The 18,530-nt window shown below is 35.4% G+C and overlaps 2 protein-coding genes, 1 long non-coding RNA gene and 2 other non-coding genes across 5 annotated transcripts; all 5 read right to left on the bottom strand.

Annotated features, from left to right (window-relative positions):
* Window positions 1-943: 943 nt before the first annotated feature.
* On the bottom strand, window positions 944-13,599 carry LOC132753295 (uncharacterized). Its single transcript, XM_060743750.1, has 12 exons — window positions 13,575-13,599; window positions 13,030-13,212; window positions 12,513-12,625; window positions 11,771-11,906; window positions 10,888-11,150; window positions 10,480-10,569; window positions 9,145-9,354; window positions 8,079-8,226; window positions 3,621-3,794; window positions 2,422-2,547; window positions 1,609-1,726; window positions 944-1,241 (listed from the first exon to the last, which is right to left on the bottom strand). Exons 1-12 carry the CDS (start codon window positions 13,597-13,599, stop codon window positions 989-991), a joined length of 1,839 nt encoding a protein of 612 aa, XP_060599733.1. The 3' UTR covers window positions 944-988.
* Window positions 5,305-7,813, bottom strand: LOC132753297 (uncharacterized). Its single transcript, XM_060743752.1, has one exon. The coding sequence runs from the start codon at window positions 7,165-7,167 to the stop codon at window positions 5,305-5,307; it is 1,863 nt and encodes a 620-aa protein (XP_060599735.1). The 5' UTR covers window positions 7,168-7,813.
* Window positions 13,600-13,726: 127 nt separating the features above from the next.
* LOC132753299 (uncharacterized) lies at window positions 13,727-15,402 on the bottom strand. Its single transcript, XR_009628940.1, has 3 exons — window positions 15,276-15,402; window positions 14,465-14,704; window positions 13,727-13,799 (listed from the first exon to the last, which is right to left on the bottom strand). It is a non-coding gene; the product is annotated as an uncharacterized LOC132753299 (long non-coding RNA).
* Window positions 15,403-16,316: 914 nt separating this feature from the next.
* On the bottom strand, window positions 16,317-16,389 carry Trnaf-gaa (transfer RNA phenylalanine (anticodon GAA)). The gene has a single exon. It is a non-coding gene; the product is annotated as a tRNA-Phe (tRNA).
* Window positions 16,390-17,438: 1,049 nt separating this feature from the next.
* On the bottom strand, window positions 17,439-17,511 carry Trnaf-gaa (transfer RNA phenylalanine (anticodon GAA)). Its single transcript has one exon. It is a non-coding gene; the product is annotated as a tRNA-Phe (tRNA).
* Between the last annotated feature and the right edge of the window lie 1,019 nt (window positions 17,512-18,530).

Genomic DNA, 18,530 nt, shown 5'->3' with positions numbered 1-18,530 from the left:
TTTGTGCAGCGAAGCAGGACCAGCGGATGACTTGCACAACAAGAGATTGTACTGATCACTCCTGTAAAACTTGTTTGAAATCCCACCAGTAGATTTACATGTGAAGGGCGGACAAGATATTTCTATTTTTAGCTCTGGCGGCCATTTTGTGCAGCGAAGCGGAACGTGAGGGTGACGTGCACAACTACGGATTGTATTGATCACTTCTGTAAAGTTTGGTTGAAATCCCACCAGTAGTTTGACCTGTGAAGGACAGACAAGATTTTTGTATTTTTAGCTCTGACGGCCATTTTGTGCAGCCAAGCTGAACGTGCGGGTGATGTGCACAACTAGGGATGGTACTGATCACTTCTGTAATGTTTGGTTAAAATCCCACCAGTTGTTTGACCTGTGAAAGGCGGACAAGTTTTATGCAGACGGACAACGAACGGACGGACATACAGACGGACATTCTTACCAGAGCTACAATATGGGGTTTTCTTTTGTTATTTCTTTTGTTCTTTTTAACCCCACAATGCAAAAAATAACCCTACAAGAGAATTTAAACGGAATGAATGACATCAAAGACATCTATTGTTATGAGAACATAAGACCAAACCCCATAATGTAGCTCTGGTTTGTATGGACGGTCAGACAGACGGCGAAGGCAAAAACAATATGTCTCCCAAAGTTTTTTGGGAAAAAAATCGTACGTCACTGATAAGCCATTTCGTCCAGATTAAACCAAGACTGTCTGCACATCTAAATAGACTTTTTAGTGGTTTATTATTATTATTTTGATTTTGAAATGCCTAAAACGCCGGTTGCGTTCTTTGAACGTCGCCTTACCTTACTGGTCATTTGTTCTCAAATACTAACTATTTTAAATTACACGTTCTAAACTTAAATCAGGGCAAATGCAGGAGGTTAAGTGTTAATCTTGTTAAAACAATATACAAAGAAGTGCTGTCAACATTTATTCCGGATGAACATTTCGTTCGGAAACATTTTAGCCAACAATAGATGTAGCACTAGATGTGAAGTAGTAACAGTAATGCAGCTGGTGGTTGTGTGACCCTCCGTCGTCCAGGGGGTGCATGCCACCTGAGCTGTCCTTGTTCCCTAGATCCTCGTCATCCCAGTGTATATACAGGTTACGCACGTGCATTCCGTGCACAGCCTGACATGTTCTACCATAACGCACGAGTATGAACGGTTTTTCCGTGGGTAATAGAAGTGGTGTAGTGACGGAGCCATCGTTCCTGAAAACATTATGAATTCTTCTTTTTGCAACAGTCCTATTACAATACTGTAGATATATTATTTAATTGCTCTTTATTAGATAAATAATTTATTTACCATGAATGTCATCAGGACGTGTAATAGAACACCGGGAAAAAAAACTTATGGAAAATTATGGCGAAAATTTAGCAGCTAAAAACACAAAACTAGAAACAGTATGCAATTTCACCGTAGGGAACGTGTTACAGTTTCGCGCATTCCGGTTACAGTACAGTTTAGAATTTTCAAGATGGAGTTGCAAGTAACTACAAGACATGGTACAGTGACTACGTTTATCCACTGTGACCATAGTTACTACAAAACAGTGTAACTAAATAAAGTCTGAACCTGCAGCAGTAATAGATTTTCGTGTTCTTGTCGTATGTACCGTCTGGAAGAGTTCCGCCCCTTGAATTGTCGTTGTTCAGATCTTCGTCGTCCCAGTACACGTATCCACTAGAAAATCCTTTATTAAAAAACCATACATTTCTTGAATTAACAGATTTGTGCATTTCCTATATTTTGCTATGTACTCGTAATTTCATGTAAAAAGTATCTGAAATATTTTATTAACTTTATTATTTTTGTTGTTGTTGTCCTACAAGTGATTTGATATTAAGCCATATAGCTCTATGTATTTGCAAAATCACTTTAAATCGTTAAATCATTTTCCAGTTCACAAATGTAAACATACATGTATGTGGAAATATCGGATTTTATCGTAATAAGATAACTGCTGTATATTTTAAATCCAAACATTTTATTGTATGTACATGTATAATGCAATAATGGAACAAAAATAAATAAAACATATTACCAATATTTTGTATTTCATCATATCTTTATTTAGTAAAAAAACCTACATAATTATGATCATGAGAATGCAAATATACAGGCATTGGTGGCAATTCATTGCTCGGTACATATGACCCAGAAGGGGACATTGAGAAAATCGGACCGCTGAAAAAAACTGGACAACATCCTCGGTCCAAAAGCCGTCCAGTTTTCTCAACTTCTACTGTATTTGCAAAATCACTTTCCGCCATTTATTTCAGATTACAAAGACTTTCCTTTGTGTTCTTTGAACAGCTATGGTTTGTAAATGTTAGAGTGAAACGATATACTCGTGATATATTCTACCCCAGTTATTGTTATATTTACCTCTTGGACACGAGCCGTGTTTCAGCAAACAGTATGAACCTTCTTGCCAAGATTGATCGTATGCTGTTATCGTTGGTCTGTTCTTCATACAGAAGTAGGTCTTAATATTGTTACTGGCGAAATCTCCTGTAATTTCAACCGTATATTTTTAAGTTAAAAGGTTAATTTAAAGCTGCACGCCTCCTGACGAGCTAACATATTTAAAGACAATCAAAAATATTTTACCTCCGTTCGGTCCAAAAACCTCAGTGCATTCCCTTCAAAACTTGCCCTGGAAATAGCTTTGTAGACGCGGTACATACGTTTAAGTTCTTTAAATGATATCAACTATATTCGGGTAAACTCAATTAGGCTTACTGGTAAACTACCAACACCACTATCAGATCGACTGACTGAATAATTATGGGTTGTGTGATCTTTGTATCTGTTTTCATTCCCTGGCCTCGTATCAATATGAATTCAAATTTTGCCTAATACTATGACTGCTTTAGAGTGAAGAAGCCAGCATTATTTGCTAAAGGGCAAAGTCCCTCGAAAACAATTATAAAAAAAACATAAAAGGTAAAGAAATGTAAATTCAATTTGATTGAGCAAGCTCAGATACGCAACAACTCTCAAGCCCAAAATATCAAATTAAGCTGTAGTAACTTTTTAAGGAGCTCCACTGAGGTTTTTTTAAATGGAAAAGGGGGAAACCCTTGAAAAAATTTTAAATATTTTTTCCCGAGAAAAAAAAAAAAAAATTTGGAAAAAAATTTTTTTCCATTTGAAGTCCGTATACAACAATAACTTGTGTGCGACATCTTAGATCTTTCGCTCATTCCATTGTTCCAGATTGATTATTGTAAATATGGAAAATGACCAAAAATACGCTCAAATCTGGCTAAGAAAAGCACAAAAATACGATTTTCAGTCTGTTTTAGAGACTTTCTTAATTATCTTTTGCGTATCTTTCCGTTTTAAGAGCTCCAGCTTATCTTTGTAAGAAAATCATCTTTTGTTGTTTTGTTTTCAGGTTTTTCGTCCTCATTGGAGTTCCTTTAAGTGCACGGAATCAATAACCAAACTAAATTCAAATTGTCAACAGTTTCACTCAAGAGCTACCGGTTCCTAAAATAATTAACACCAACTTTGCCAGGAAAGTTGTCACTTTGAAAATTAATCATTGTAGACATAAATTAAGTTGAAAATCCTTTTACCTTTCATATAGGACGCAATGCTTGACGAGAAAGAATTCTTGGACCTCAAATCTTCAGTATCCTGTCTTCTCCATCCAGACAACCAGACCGTCTGATCGGCTGGACATCCATGTGCAGTCTGCATCAAACCATACGTACCAACAGGCCAAGTAATGGGAACTTGTATGCCGTGATCTATGAAATGATACATATTTCATAACGAGGGTTCAATTATATTTTTTATTTCGAAGCAAAGTAGTTGCCAATCGAAAATGGAGAGCAGCAATTGGCATGATGTACGAGAACATTTTATGGTACCGTGTTAGACAAATTTTAAGCATCTAGTAAGCCAAAAGCTTCAAGAGTATCCAGTTTACAGTCACTAACGTAAAAGAACCGTAAGTCGTCGCTTTTAGCTATATCTTTGGCTCCAAACGGGGAATGTGACAAATATTATTTTCATATTTTGTCTAAAAATAAACCTGTACCCTTTCTGTACCTTTTCCAACCTTTCATAGTCTGATTTCTTGAAGAAACATGTCACAAATGCTCTCTAAATGAGGTAGGGTAACCGGTGACGAGTTAAAGGGTCGAACAACCGTAACTCGTCAGTACCAGTGACATTTAGTCGTCAGTATGATCCTTAACTCGTCAATTGTTGTATGTTTTAAAAAAATCTCAAAATAAAACCTATAAACAGTAAGCAAACGCATTTTATTGATCAAAATTCATTTAGAATGCGCTAAACAACATCAACGTGTTACGTTATAATAATCTTTTTACACAAACGTTACTTTAACCAGCAAACAATGATGCATTTGTAAAATTCATGCAGCAGCTATTAGATAATGGTATTAATTACAGGAAAGTACGGCCATGAGTTCATCACTTCTGCAATTATTAATTAAGTTTTGAAAAACAAACAAACAAACAAACAAAACTTTGAAATAAATTGAAATGCAAGTTAATAAATGGTTAAAATATTTCATTATAGGTGACATGTATCAGATCATTTTATCTCGTGGTCACGCGAAAAAATATGTCGGACCAACGATATAATACCTCGTGATCACGAGATAAATATATCGTAGCCACGAGATGACAATAATGTTACACATGTTCCCTCTTTGCCACCGTATTATTAAGCTTTTGTTGTACATTCATAACACGAAATTAAGTAGAAGCTTTCAATTTCATCTACATTAACCATGTATCAATCCTGAATATCAGTCCTAATGTTTTTACTAAATGTAAATTCCGTTATCTGAGCACCTTTTTTCCTTCCTTGTCTTGATCAGTTTTCCTGTCTCTGTTTTTCTATAACACTTATTGCAGTGGCAGATGCCGCAATATTCATATCATCTAACTTCACTTGATGCCTCCTGTGTCAATTGGTATTACATTCCGAGTCAGACAACTTTTCGCTTAACTCGTTTTGCTTTCTTGACATTTTCTTTCTCTTGTTTGATTTTCTCTTTTTCCTGTTTTATTTTCAGCCTCATTTCTTTCTTCTTACGTATCTCTTCTCTCTTCGCCTCTAATGCTACCTTTCTTTCTATCCTTTTCAGCTTGTTATTTTTAGACTTTTCTTCCTTTTCCTTTTTATGTTTTCTTTTTCAATCAGTTCTTGTTCGACTTCTTTTGTCGTTACAATCCGCGCTTTCTTTTTCCCTTTTACTACCAGGAGTAGATTTTGCACTTAGCATCAAAAGTTGGCGTGATCAAAACATCTTGCGAGATCTTCAGATATTAGCCCTGCTTTTACGAGTGGGTGCATTTTAATCGTTTCTTGAGGCGATTTCTGCTGTATACATGGCTTGGCAATTGTACTTTCAGAGACAACCCCTTCTAGTTTCCTAGCAAAAAGTATTTCATTTTCTTGTTCAATTGGTTCTAGGGCAACAACCTTTTCCTTCAAAACCTTCCATATTTGATAGGTTCTGTCATCTGGCAAATCAATATTAAAGTTCAAGCATTCATGGTAACGCCTCTTTTGCTTTGGTGTTAGTGTCATCTCAACAGCTGCCAAGGCCAGTTCAGGGGGGCATTCTGTACTATTACCATCAGCCATTTCAACATCATTGATTGGTTGAGGCTCTACACTAGCAAGTGTCAGTGATCCGTCTTCACCTACTACAAAGGTGATGTCATCAAACATAAAACCTTGGTTGTCTGTAGAACTAGAGCATGTAGAGATGTTAACATCAAATGCTACGTCTTCGCTTCCACTTGGCAACCTTTTAGGTGTTGATGTCATAGGTGTGTCACCAACACACCCAGGAATAGATTCAGACTTAACGTTGGCGTCATCAGTACTAACTGAGAGATCTATGTCCTCCTCGTTTACCACATCACACGAACGAAGCAGCAAGGTCTTGTCTATAGCGTTCGGGTCAAAAGGATAGATCCCACATTTGCGAAACCCCTCTGTTATGCTGCGCATGGTAAAGCTCGATTCATAGATAAGCTTGAACATGGCCGACACATTCCTTTTTGCTACCCAGAGGTCGGATTTGATTAATTTTGCTTGACTCATAATCTTTGCAGCCTCTATTTTCATTTTGCGGTACACTGCCACGTCAAGAGGTTGTGTAATGTGGGTGGTCTTCGGGGGAAGACAAAGGATGATGACATCATTTGCTATGGCGCTTTGAATGAGAGGACAACTCATGTGCGAGCTGGCTCCATCTTGTATAAGCAGCAGGGGACGTTCGGGTGGAACGTACTTCAGGAAGGTTTTCTGGAACCATTGAAAGTACAACTCTTGATCCATAAAGCCTGTGTCTGACACAGCATATGTGGCATTGACAGGTCCCTTCTTGTGATATGGGCCTCCAGGGTAAGTTTTCGTAAATATTACCATCGGAGGTATCGTTCCACCAGCGGCATTGACACAGCAATGGACAGTTACATGTTCGTTCGTTGCTGAGGAGATACTATGAGCATGCTTCTGGTCCTTTGGTACGACTACCCTCTGGCCAGCGGACTTGTTAAGATTAATGGCTGCCTCATCGCAGTTGAAAATCAGGTGAGGTTTTGAATGAAGATCATTGTAGTCCAGCGTATCCCTAAGTAGTGCAAAGTATTCGCGAAGGGAGTACACATTTCCCATCGATGATCTTCCTCGATCAAGGGAATCAGGTCTGCGCAAACGAAGATGTGGATGGCGTTTTTGGAAACCTTGCCACCATCTCTTGGTGGGACCACACTTAGTGAATACGTCGCCTTTCCCTCTCTGCTTGACAATACACCACGCAAATCCGGAGACAAGAGGTATTGTTAGCGGAAACCCCCTTTTGGCCATGTATTCAATATAAGACACTAAACTGTTTTCTTCTTCAGCCGTAAGTGCAGTCTTGTTACCCCATTTCGCGTCCATCTTAACTTTGCCTTTCACTCTATCAGACAGTGTCATTCTGGGAACTCCAAACCTTACAGCAGCTGAGTGAATATTCATTGACCCAGATTTTACTGCTCTGTAAGCCGCCGTCATACTTTCTAGTTTCCATCTTCGTGCTGCACGCTTAGGTTTGAGCTGTTCAGATGTCTCAGTGCATTGGGCCATCATGTCTACAAATTGATTATAGCAAATATTTTATTTTTTATATTTATATATTTTATATATCACTTTGAAACGGCTCTATCATGAATCTGTATATCACATATGTATCTGAAGAATTGTCAAATTTAATGTTTTTTGTTTGTTTGTTTAAGGCTATGATAATATAGACATCTAACAACAAAGAATCTTGGCTAAACACTGCCTTTACATCTATATCATAGTTACTGTTATTGAAAAAATTAAGAACATAAGTATAGTAGTGGTGGTAACAGTAACTCGTCAATAGGATCCCGGAGTCGTCAATTATTTTCTATATCAAAAGCTATGCATAAGAGCAGTTTTTAATCAAAGGGAGCTCACTGCTGCAAAATATAATATTCCAGAACATCAACACGTGTTTCCTTCGATAATCAATCGTCTGCATGGTACGGAATACCACTTCGCCACAGACCCCTGAATTTGAGTGTTGTCGTCGACAGAGAAGAAGAAAAGCATGTTTTTGGGATGATTTTTTTATGGTCATTTGCGAGGACGATGCGTATTTAATAGATATAAAATAAAAACCATAATATAAATAAACTGTTTACCTTTCAAAAAATGCCCGCTCAAAAACTTTCGGCTCACGTGATAGAAAGGGAGACAACAAAATAAAAACATGACGATTTACGGACTCTGCCGAGTTACGGTTCTTTTACGTTACTTGCTAGTTTGCTTGTTCTTCTTTCATTCTAACACATAAGTCAGAGTATGTAAAATTGCATATATTTGAAATGGTAATTTGTATGAAAAGCTAATTCAACACACACCACGAACAAACACAGACTCTCGCGCACATAAACCAAATGCAGTGCTTATACCTTATATAAAATTATTTTTATATTTGATGATAAATAACGTAATAAAAGTTAATACACTACCTAAAGGAGTGTGACTAATTCCTGTTTTGGAATCCGTATGTCCAACATACTGACTAAGTGCCGTCTGAATATAATTCAAATAGTGTTTCATGCCCGTCCCATATATACTGTCGGAACAAATACCTTCGGCCATCAGTTCATCTACAATCTAGAGTATTAATCAGTATTTCAGAGGAAGTTTTGCCATAAATATATAATTATTGCATCTTATGTTCAGGATCATCGTCAGAACCAACGGTACACATTCCGTATATACTACATTTTAAATTGGTATACGGTATAGGGTTACCGAGGATGGTTCAGAATCAAAACATAGATAAGGAAAGATATTTTTGATGAACAAATATTTCACGTATAAACCCTTGACTCTAAATATGAAATGAAATAAACAAGGAAAAATGTATCTGCAAATCTTACAAATAGTGTTGAAGATTTATGCAAACTTAATTTCTATCTCCTTTAGCAGTAAAATAAAAAAGGTATGTATTCATGTTTTTGTTTTACTCTGCAATAATGGGTTTTCCAAAAGAGAGTAGGAATCCTTTGAGTTAGTCCTGCATTTTGCTTGTTGGATTAAAATCTTTTAGATAATAATTAAGTGTTGCAGTTATTAAATAAGTGTCTTATTTTACGCTTTAACTTTTTGATTGACAATTGTCAACAGTATATTTTACATAATTTTTGTTAAAATTTATGACATTAAATTCCAGCAGTTTCAAGATTGTACTGTGTTTAGTGTTAACCTCCATTTTATGTATTGTAAAGTTGTGTGCCTTTCTAAACCCTACTACTGATCATTTAAAGCTGTACACTCGAGGACGTAGATAAGGCAAGTGACGTTTTCAATATAGATAAACTTGCTAAAAAAATCAGTGATTTATATGATGGAAAATAATGCAATATGTTCGCCAAAAGCAAACCTTTTCAAAGACGCAGGCAGCTTATTAGTCAGCCCTCGTATATATATTTCAGTTAGCGTATCTAAAGCTCTCTTCTACATGTTATTTTTTTTTTCAATTATTTTTCTTCTTCAAAGTAAGTGTGTACTTCAAAGTATAATAAATACCGGTTCCCAATATATCCAATTCAATGCGTCAGAGATCGGAACCAACTGAGCTCCAACCGGAACTGGATGCTGGGATGTCCCCATCGATATTGTCTGATGTGTTCCGAATGGATTAGCAGCAGCAGGGCTGTTCTTAAAGTCTGAGGGATTGATACTCAATGACGACTTGTAACCTTGATATGCACCTTTGTGTTCAATAAGGTCCGGAGCCTATAAAAAGAAATAAAATTGAGGGGCCTATAGATATTGGTCAATATGTTAGGTTTTTTTTAATAGAAGTCAGCATTCTTCAATCACACACACAAAAAAATGCAATATGTGAAAATTCTGTTATAATATTATCGCGCATGTTCAATGCACGTGATAAACATTGCTTTAGTGTACATTGGGCTTGATAAAAAAGTGAAATAATGCCTAAATATTTGTGTGTTCAAATGTTGAATTCTGCTTAAGCCGGTGCTAGGGGGCGTGAAGGTAACTTGCTCATTTAAATACTGTACAGGCTCGATCAAACCGAGGCTGCCTTTCGTTTTGGGCGTTCTTTAGGGATTCCGTCTGTTTCTATTTTATAATAAATACTGCATGTTTGAAACGTCGCATTTAATTGGACAATCGTGACGTTTATATAAACTATATATACATGACTGCAGTCAATTATGAAGTATTTTTTTCTGTTTTCACTGATAAAGAAAGTTTGTTGTTTAAATATTCTTATAGCCGCTATAAACGCATAGTATGCCCGGTAATGTTGAATTTGGCAGGTCAATATACTCAACATTTCTGAAGGAATACGAACTTTTACAATTTACAGAAGGAATACAAAACAAGTATACAGTAAAAATAAGACAGCTATTCTGGTTTTCTGTTTCGCGCTCGTGGATTGCATGGAAATTTGGAAAAAGGGTTATCCCTCGGTTATTTAATTAATACAATATAACATGAAATTTACAGACTCGGTTTAATTGAGTAGGTAAATGAGGGAAAATGAAAGAAAAAGTGCAACATCCCTCGCGCACGCACGCACGTTAGCACCGGCTTGAGCGATAAAGTTGTATAAACATTCATCCTTTGTGCGCATGGGACTACAACTTTACCTAATCAAATCGAGCAATTTAACCTTCACAATCATTCTCCGGTCAATTTGAACTACAAATGTGCACAATCGAATTGAACGATTCAACTTTCACATTCATCTTCCGTGCTCATGAGACTACAACTTTACAAAATCAAATCGTGCAATTCAACCTTCACATTCATCCCCCGTGCTTATGGAACTACAACATCACATAACCAAACTAAGTTATTCAATCTATGAGGATATTTTATTTGTATTACCAGAAGTTGGGTGTTCTTTATAATCTGGTCGGCTGTCGTATGGTATCGTTCAATACTCGTCTCTCCAATGTCTACCTGTGTCACTATGCTCTGTAATACAATAGATGCGTTGGTAAATGTTACAAAATTCTACGGCTGTTCTGAATGGTATCGACCGCAGTTCATTTTGGAAATTAATATATAAACGTACATTTTACGGGATAAGTGGACAATAAATGTTTCAAATTCATGTCAAATAGCTATATAGTATTTTTATTATGTAAGTTTATGTCTGTCTGCTCTAATTTAAAAGGTTTTACTATTTCAACGTTTGAACATAGGTAAATTTACATTAACAAATAACGAACAAAGTTCGAAATCCTTGAACTACTTTTACCGAATTAGACAAAAGAATAGTTAAATACTCACCGTACCCCACTTATCTAGAAACGCCATATACTCTACAGTGGAATTTCCGTCCGTTGGCAAGGAGCAAATATCTTTGGCGAATTCCTTAGTGATCGTGAAATTGTTTTTATCAGCAAGATCAGTTCTATACAGTGCACTGCCGAGTTTGCAATTACTAATGACGTCCATGTAAAAGTTGCTACTATTGTCAACGTTATCTTTAAATGACTCAAACGCCACATTATAGGTGAACGCTGATTCAGTTAAACTGGAATCATGTGAGGCTGCAATAAATAAAATCGAGATGATAGACACATTAGAGGATTCTATTTTATTAAAATTGCTTGGGAGTTACTATGTGCATTCCTTTACTTATTTGTAAAACTGCTGTTATATGTTTATAAAGACATAAAAGCGGGCCCATGTTGGACCTGAAAAGAACAAAATTTCGATAAAACAAATGGCATAGCCATAAAATGGAATTTCCCAGAGCAGTGAAGGAGATCCATTGACTGACAAATGAGGATAACCAATGAATTCGATATTCAAAAACTTAAAAATAGAGGAAAAGAATTCTTAAAGTAAGTCCAAAACGGCAAAGTTGAAATTGTTGCAGGCTCGGTTTGACTGAGCCTGTTCATTGACAGTACTGTCAAGTGCAAACTACCGTCCAAGTCCTGTAGCACAGGCCTATGCAGAATTCATCATTTAAAACATGAAATTAATGACATTATGAATTTAGAAACATCCGCAGAATGACTGACAACGAAGTATCATAATTTGAACTTCTGATGCTGATAGGGAGAGAGATAAATAAAAGAAGAACATTTCTTACATTTTAAAACTATTTTGTTCTTTATTCAATCCTCACTCAAATGTCTACAGAAAAATGTAGTCAACTTACCGCTTGGATTCACAAACTGTAGCAGTTCGTTCTGGTAAGATTTAGAGCCATGGATAAATGTATTAAATTTGTGAGTCGTACAAGTTGATGTTTCCTGATATAACACTTCTCTAACAGAGCTAGAATTACCTGTCAACTATAGAAAATGATTACATATCATAATTCTCATATAAGTACTAATTAATACTTAGTGTTGTGTCTTTGTAATGTTTTTGAGTGGTTAATTAATATATCTGAAAATGACGCATTTGTGTTCTTAAAAGACGTAATTTAAATTGTTTAACAAAACTTATATTGTCAAAAGCACCATCCATATGACCCATCTTGTAAAAAAACACAGTGAGTTATGTTTGATTTATCCCCATAGCAACGCCTACTCCGATTCTGATTAATTTCAATCCTTTTTAGGATATATTTATATAAAAGTCTTCCCTTATTTCATTAACAAGTAAAAGCAACTTCTGTGACATTTACAGGTTACACGAGCAGCTTTTACAGCATAATTTAAATATATTTTTCCACTTTGACCTTGCAAATAAATATGGTTAGACATTTGACTTTGCTTGAATAAAGATTTCAAATTGGATGTTCTTTAAACATAATCTTCCAACACGACTTTGCCAATCAATTATGGCAAATTGAATGAATACTTAAAATAAGCCAAACATTTAAGTATTTCTATGTTTAAAGTTTTACATTTTGACTCAACAAAACGATAATAATTTTCACTCATATTTCCTACCTGAAATATTCTACTTGAGGTTTTAAATCCAGGGTCACTGATGGACTCAGGATTTCCGGTCAATAGGTTGTACCCGATGCCAACGTACTGTAAAGGTGTCCCTGTCACATTTGCTGTAAACAATAGACAATATCTTACCACAAGTGTCACAAAAATTACCCCATTTGATAGCTTACAAGACAAAATATGTAAATTCGATAGCAATGTGTATCGCGTCATGGCTCGGTAGTAAACCTGTCGATCTAGAATCCTTAGATTTGCTGGCCGCGTGGGTTCAAGCCCATTTATGGATAAGCCGTTGTTTTTTCTTTAGCAAGAAACTTTATGCCCATTGCTAAGTACTGATTGTTTCCAGGAACGGATTCGGAAGTATTTCTATAAGCTATCTGAATCCTACATAATCGAAATCAATATAAAATCTGTATTAAGTAAGAAAGATAATATACATTGAATATAAATAAACCGGACAAATCATAATGAAAATATTAAATATTTGACGAATACCACTGCCTCATACCTGCCATTAGCCAGTAACTGTATGGTGTAGTTGAGGGAGGTGTAACAGCTATAGTAGTAGAAGATATCGTTAAAGTTGTAGGTGAGTTAGTAGTAGATAAGCGTGCAGCTGAAGTTGACTGTGTTGCAGTATTTGAAGTAACAACAGTTCCGATTGATCCAGCAGCAGTTGTGATTGTTGGGACTGAAATTGACGATCATTTTAGATTCATAGACAACGTTCTTACAAACACAATTTTAACAGAAGAGATGTTCCTTGATGGCAGTCCTGTATTGGTCCTTGTTGATACTGTTTGTATTGTTTTTACAATTTAAGCAATACATAATATACATTTAGTGCAATCTGAACGAGGAACTGTTTTACAATTTAAGCAATACATAATATACATTTAGTGCAATCTGAACGAGGAACTGTTTGCAATTAATCTATTTTGTAGAACTTATTAACGGAGTGAAGAATATAGCGTTAGAAAGCGTGTAAAGCAATATTTTACGTTTTTGTATGTTCGCAAATATCTGTTAAATCTCAACGGGACATATAATTACATAATTCAAGGACCACACGAAACATGTGTTTCTTTGAATACACCAATGACAACGTCACTAACACCCCGTTTAATCAAATCAAACTGAATATCACAATCTTTTTTACATATTCGTTTAAATTTATATAAAGAAAGTTAACAACTGAAATTTACTTAAATCAGCACGCGGGGGATGTCCTGGGCACATCTGAATTTTTTCTTGGGCGTTCTTCTCAACATAACCAAGCTGAAATACCACAATAGTTACAATAATAACAGCATGAATATTTTTCTAAAAGTATCCGTGGTCTTCTTATTGTTAGTTGGAGGTTCTTTTATGGAACATCATTTATTTACACTTTCACCCTCACATTGAATGCCCATACGCCACCTCATTCGACCTCATTCTTTCTGAGGTAAACCGCCTCCGTGGTCGAGGGGTTAGAGTCGATGACTTCTAATCCAGTTACCTCTCTGGCGTGGGTTCGATCCCCTCGAGATGCTTTGGTAGTTTAGCACGGATGAAGGTTGTCTATTACTAGTATTCCACTCCAGGAACGATGATTAGGAAACTACCCGCCTATATGACTGAAATACTGTTGGGAAAGGGCGTAAAATGAAACAAACAAACAAATCGTTCTAAGGAGGGTACTTGAAAGAGAAAGTATCCCATTTAAACGGTTTATATTCACCTTTAACTTAAGGAAGGAGTGTCAAGTATTGTCGAGTGGCAAGTATTTTCGAGTTACATATAGTCAACATTTGAAAATGTAACTCGAGTGTGAAGCATGTAACAAGTTTAGCGTTTGGTGTAAAACAAGTTTTAAGTCTACCAACAGGTATGTCATTTTATTAGAAAATGCACAGTTAACTTTGTGTTACAATTTGTATGATATGATAATAACAAATTACCTGTTTCTCAAATTGCACTGTATAAAAGTTATTTGTGTTCTGTGTATTTGCGGCTAACGGTTTGCAATCAAATTCGTAAAGGTACCCCAGTGGTTGACTACCGGTAACAGCGGTGGCGTAAACAGGTGTCTCTACGTTATAATTACACATACAGTCATAGTCTGCGAATGTAACATCTAGTAACCATAGCAACCAAACGGTTCTTTTGAAGAAAGCTTTCAGCATAATTCCGGTGCCTTTCTAGAACAAATAAAAACAAGTTCTAAAGTGTAAAAGTATACTTTAATACACCTGAAAAGATAATAACATTTGCGAAAGTTTTTTAATTATAATACAATGTACAATAAAATGAAATTTATGACTCTTAAGTTATATGTTACCGGAATCTTAAGCTATTTGATAAAGTGTCCAATCTACGGTGGCACAGAGGTGACATTTGTGCGTTTTTATCTATCTTGTGCGCAAGAGATACTATGTCATAACCACGAGTTACTAAGTCGTTCGCAAGAAATAATTAAATGGTGCGCACGAGATACTTTGTAGTGGCCACGTGTTACTTAGTTGTGCACTTATAATTATATATACGAACTTCTTAAACTTAGAAAATTCTTAGTAACTCGTGGCCACGAAATAGTATCTCGTGCGCCCCATTTAATCATCTCGTGTGCATGACATAGTAACTCGTGGCCACGACATATTATATCTTGCACACGAGATAGATAAAAATATACACATGTCACCTCTGTGCCACAGTACCAATTAGATAGAAATTGAACTAATTTATTACTAAATACAAAATTTAACGCCTTACCTTTACTGAACTACGCGTATAAGCTTTGGTATGAATACAAAATTGTTTGTTCAAACGAAAGTGTCCTCCTGTTTTAGAAAGATAAGATAGGAAACGTGCATTTCAAAACATTGGGTCAAGACATAATATGAGCTACCGTTTAAATAAGATTAGATGAAAGATGTAATCGCTTTTCGAAAAACAAAAAATTCATTTACAAGTGTCAAGGAGAACATGTAATAAAGAATCAGACGACACTTGTCATTAAATTTGAAGTTTTAGTACATGAATTGTTTTTGTTCTTGTTGTCGTTGTTGTCAAATAGCCACATGTCATATTGTACGACATTGGTTATCTAATAAATTCTTACTACAAAAGTAATATAGAAAAAGGATTCTCTAAGGGCCAAAGAAATGCTTTTATTTTATTTCTTGGTGTCGTGTTATAATTTCCAGAAAGCTACTTATTGGCCAATTACCTAAATTATTGTGATAAAGTATTTTGTATGGTAGTCAAAAATACTTCTTTGTTTGCAATTTTGCTACTTTTGTGACAAAAAAAAATCACATTCAGCACTTCTTTATTCAGCTGAAATCAAACTAATATGCTTTAAATAATTTATTAATTTAAAAACGTAACAAGACTCAAAGGTGCCCTTTTAAAAAGGTAATTATTTGTTCATACAGCAAAAGGAACAAACTCTCTGTTTTATTATTGTCTACCATAGTTATGATAGAGAGTGTTCACATCACAGGAACTGGATTGTCACCCTAAGTATTTTGTGTGTCTGTGCGTCTGTCAATCTGACATAGCGAGGTAAGTGTGTTAGCTTAACATAACCTACATTGCGAGTTAGAAAATGTGGTACCTCGGAATTTTTATCTTTTACGGAATTAATGTCTTTTAGCAAGATAAAATCTCCTTGGCCTATACTCTCACATTGGAAAGAACTTTTCGTTACTGTGGTAAAACAATATCTATATTTGATATGTATTGATGTATCTAATGAAGAATAATCGGATTTTTGAAAAAGAGTTGATCAGCCGCCGAACATTCCGTTCACGCCGGAACCCGGGATCGAACCAGGGACCTTTAGATCTTCAGTCTAACGCTCTCCCAACTGAGCTATTCCGGCTGATGAATAAAAACAAAAGCTAAAGGACTGTCGATTAATATCAAATATTATCTCTCTTTTGAAATGTTATTTATATATAGATTTTGTAAAGTTTTTCGTATCAAAATATAGAAAATTTGTAAAGTACGATATTGTCCGAGTAAAATCTGTCATTTAACATGAAATTTCTATTTGCATAGTGACTCGTAGAAAACAATTTTCAAATATTTCCATTTTCCGGCACATCAGACTCTTTCTAGTGGTTGAAAAAAAATGCCATCTTGTAAGTTGAGGGGCCTGGTTAAAATGGTCTCACATCACCGGCTGAATGAACGAGGGGCGTACTTAGGATGACCTAATGTTGTCTTTACCGATGAAATAAAAAAAATCATAGTTACGCTTCTTTAAGAAAAAGACACTAATTATAATATCAGTTTTCTTAATTTTATCATGAATTTTTATCATTATGTAATATACAAGAATTGATTTGTTATGGCTATTTTAGGCAATGTATATAAAAATACATTTCATTTTGTATGTTGACAAATTATAAAATGTGTTCTTCTAAAGATCATAAAACTATAAAAATGATAAATAAAGCAGTATTTGAAGCACCATGCCTCTTGACTTATTGAAATATCTGTCAAAATTATAAAAAGATCTTATTCATTAAAACAAACATCAACAAGGAAGGAAGCCATTCAATGAACACATTTCCATAAAACTTAAAAGATAAAGTTTTTGAACATTTTGAGTCACTTTTTAGTCACAAAATATACATATAATGTGTCACAATATGTATGAATAGCCCTATTTTATTGGTAACGGTTATGACAAAAATGTTGCTCAAATAACAAATAAAATTTCTGGCATAAAACATTTATATGTTTTATGATGCTGACATAATTCATGTATTTATACTGTGTTTTCAGAAAGATCTCATTCTCTCACATTCGATAATCCTTCTTTTCGCTGTGTGTAAAACAAAATCTATGATATGTATTGATACATCAAATATACAATAATGGGATTTATAAAAAGAGTTGATCAGCCGCCGAACATTCCGTTCACGCCGGAACCCGGGATCGAACCAGGGACCTTTAGATCTTCAGTCTAACTCTCTCCCAACTGAGCTATTCAGGCTGATATATTACACAGTCACATGAACACGGTCGGTTAATATCAAATATTATCTCTCTTTAACCCCTCGTTATTTATAATTTCAAAGTTACAATATATAAAATAGGTAAGGTACGATACGGAAATCAAGATCACATTCTCCAATTAAACAATTGTAATTTGCATTACGATATAATTTCTTACGTTTTAGAATGAACTTTCTTATATGTGTAGTTATCCAAGGTAGGTATTTTGGCTAACTATTTTGAGTTATGTTGATATGCATTCTTTTGCGATTTGGGGAACGGATATGCATATTTGTTGATGTAATTGTCTTAAAATTGGTCCCAGTTGATAAATTTGATTTTATCTCTTAGTAAATGAAATAACGGCTCGTTCATACAGCCATGCCTTAGTAGATGGCTTAAAAAATAAACAATGCATAAACTGGTTGATGGTAGCGCTGGTGCTTATCAAACATTGGTTCTCACTGGAAATGACAACATCATGGCTGCAAATAACTAGAAAGAGGTCAAGAATCGAAGAGGAGTGTTCTGTTTCATGAATGAGATTGTTTATTAGTTGTTTGAAGTTGAATTGATAACAGAGTGATTGTAGCGTTCTTGTCATTTGAAGATTAAAATCATTAAATTAGATACGGCAAAATTGAAAATAGTGCAGGCTCGGTTTGATTGAGCCTGTTCATGGATGGTACTGTCAAGTGCAAACTACCGTCCACGCCCCCTAGCACCGGCTTAAGCAGAATTCAACATTTAACACGAAAATGGTGAAATTTTGAATTTTGAAACATCCGCGTTCATACGGCGTTCATGGAACCTTCAATGTGACACTTTCGTTCCATTCCATGAAAAGCGGCTAATGGTCCCCTAGTAAAAAATGCGTGTGCCCTAAACGAGAAAACAAAGGGAGGAACTAAAAACAATGGAATTTTGAAAGGGGATCTGAGGTTATGAAGTCTGCATATCACAGACAAAACGTCAAAAGACAAATTTAAAGGGCATGCAAACTATCCTAAGGGTGAT

The sequence above is a fragment of the Ruditapes philippinarum genome, unplaced genomic scaffold (assembly GCF_026571515.1).
Source record: "Ruditapes philippinarum isolate M1 unplaced genomic scaffold, ASM2657151v2 ctg2600_1_1_1_1, whole genome shotgun sequence".
Lineage (NCBI taxonomy): Eukaryota > Metazoa > Mollusca > Bivalvia > Venerida > Veneridae > Ruditapes > Ruditapes philippinarum.
Note: the sequence above shows the minus strand (reverse complement) of the source record. Positions and strands in the feature narration are given on the sequence as shown.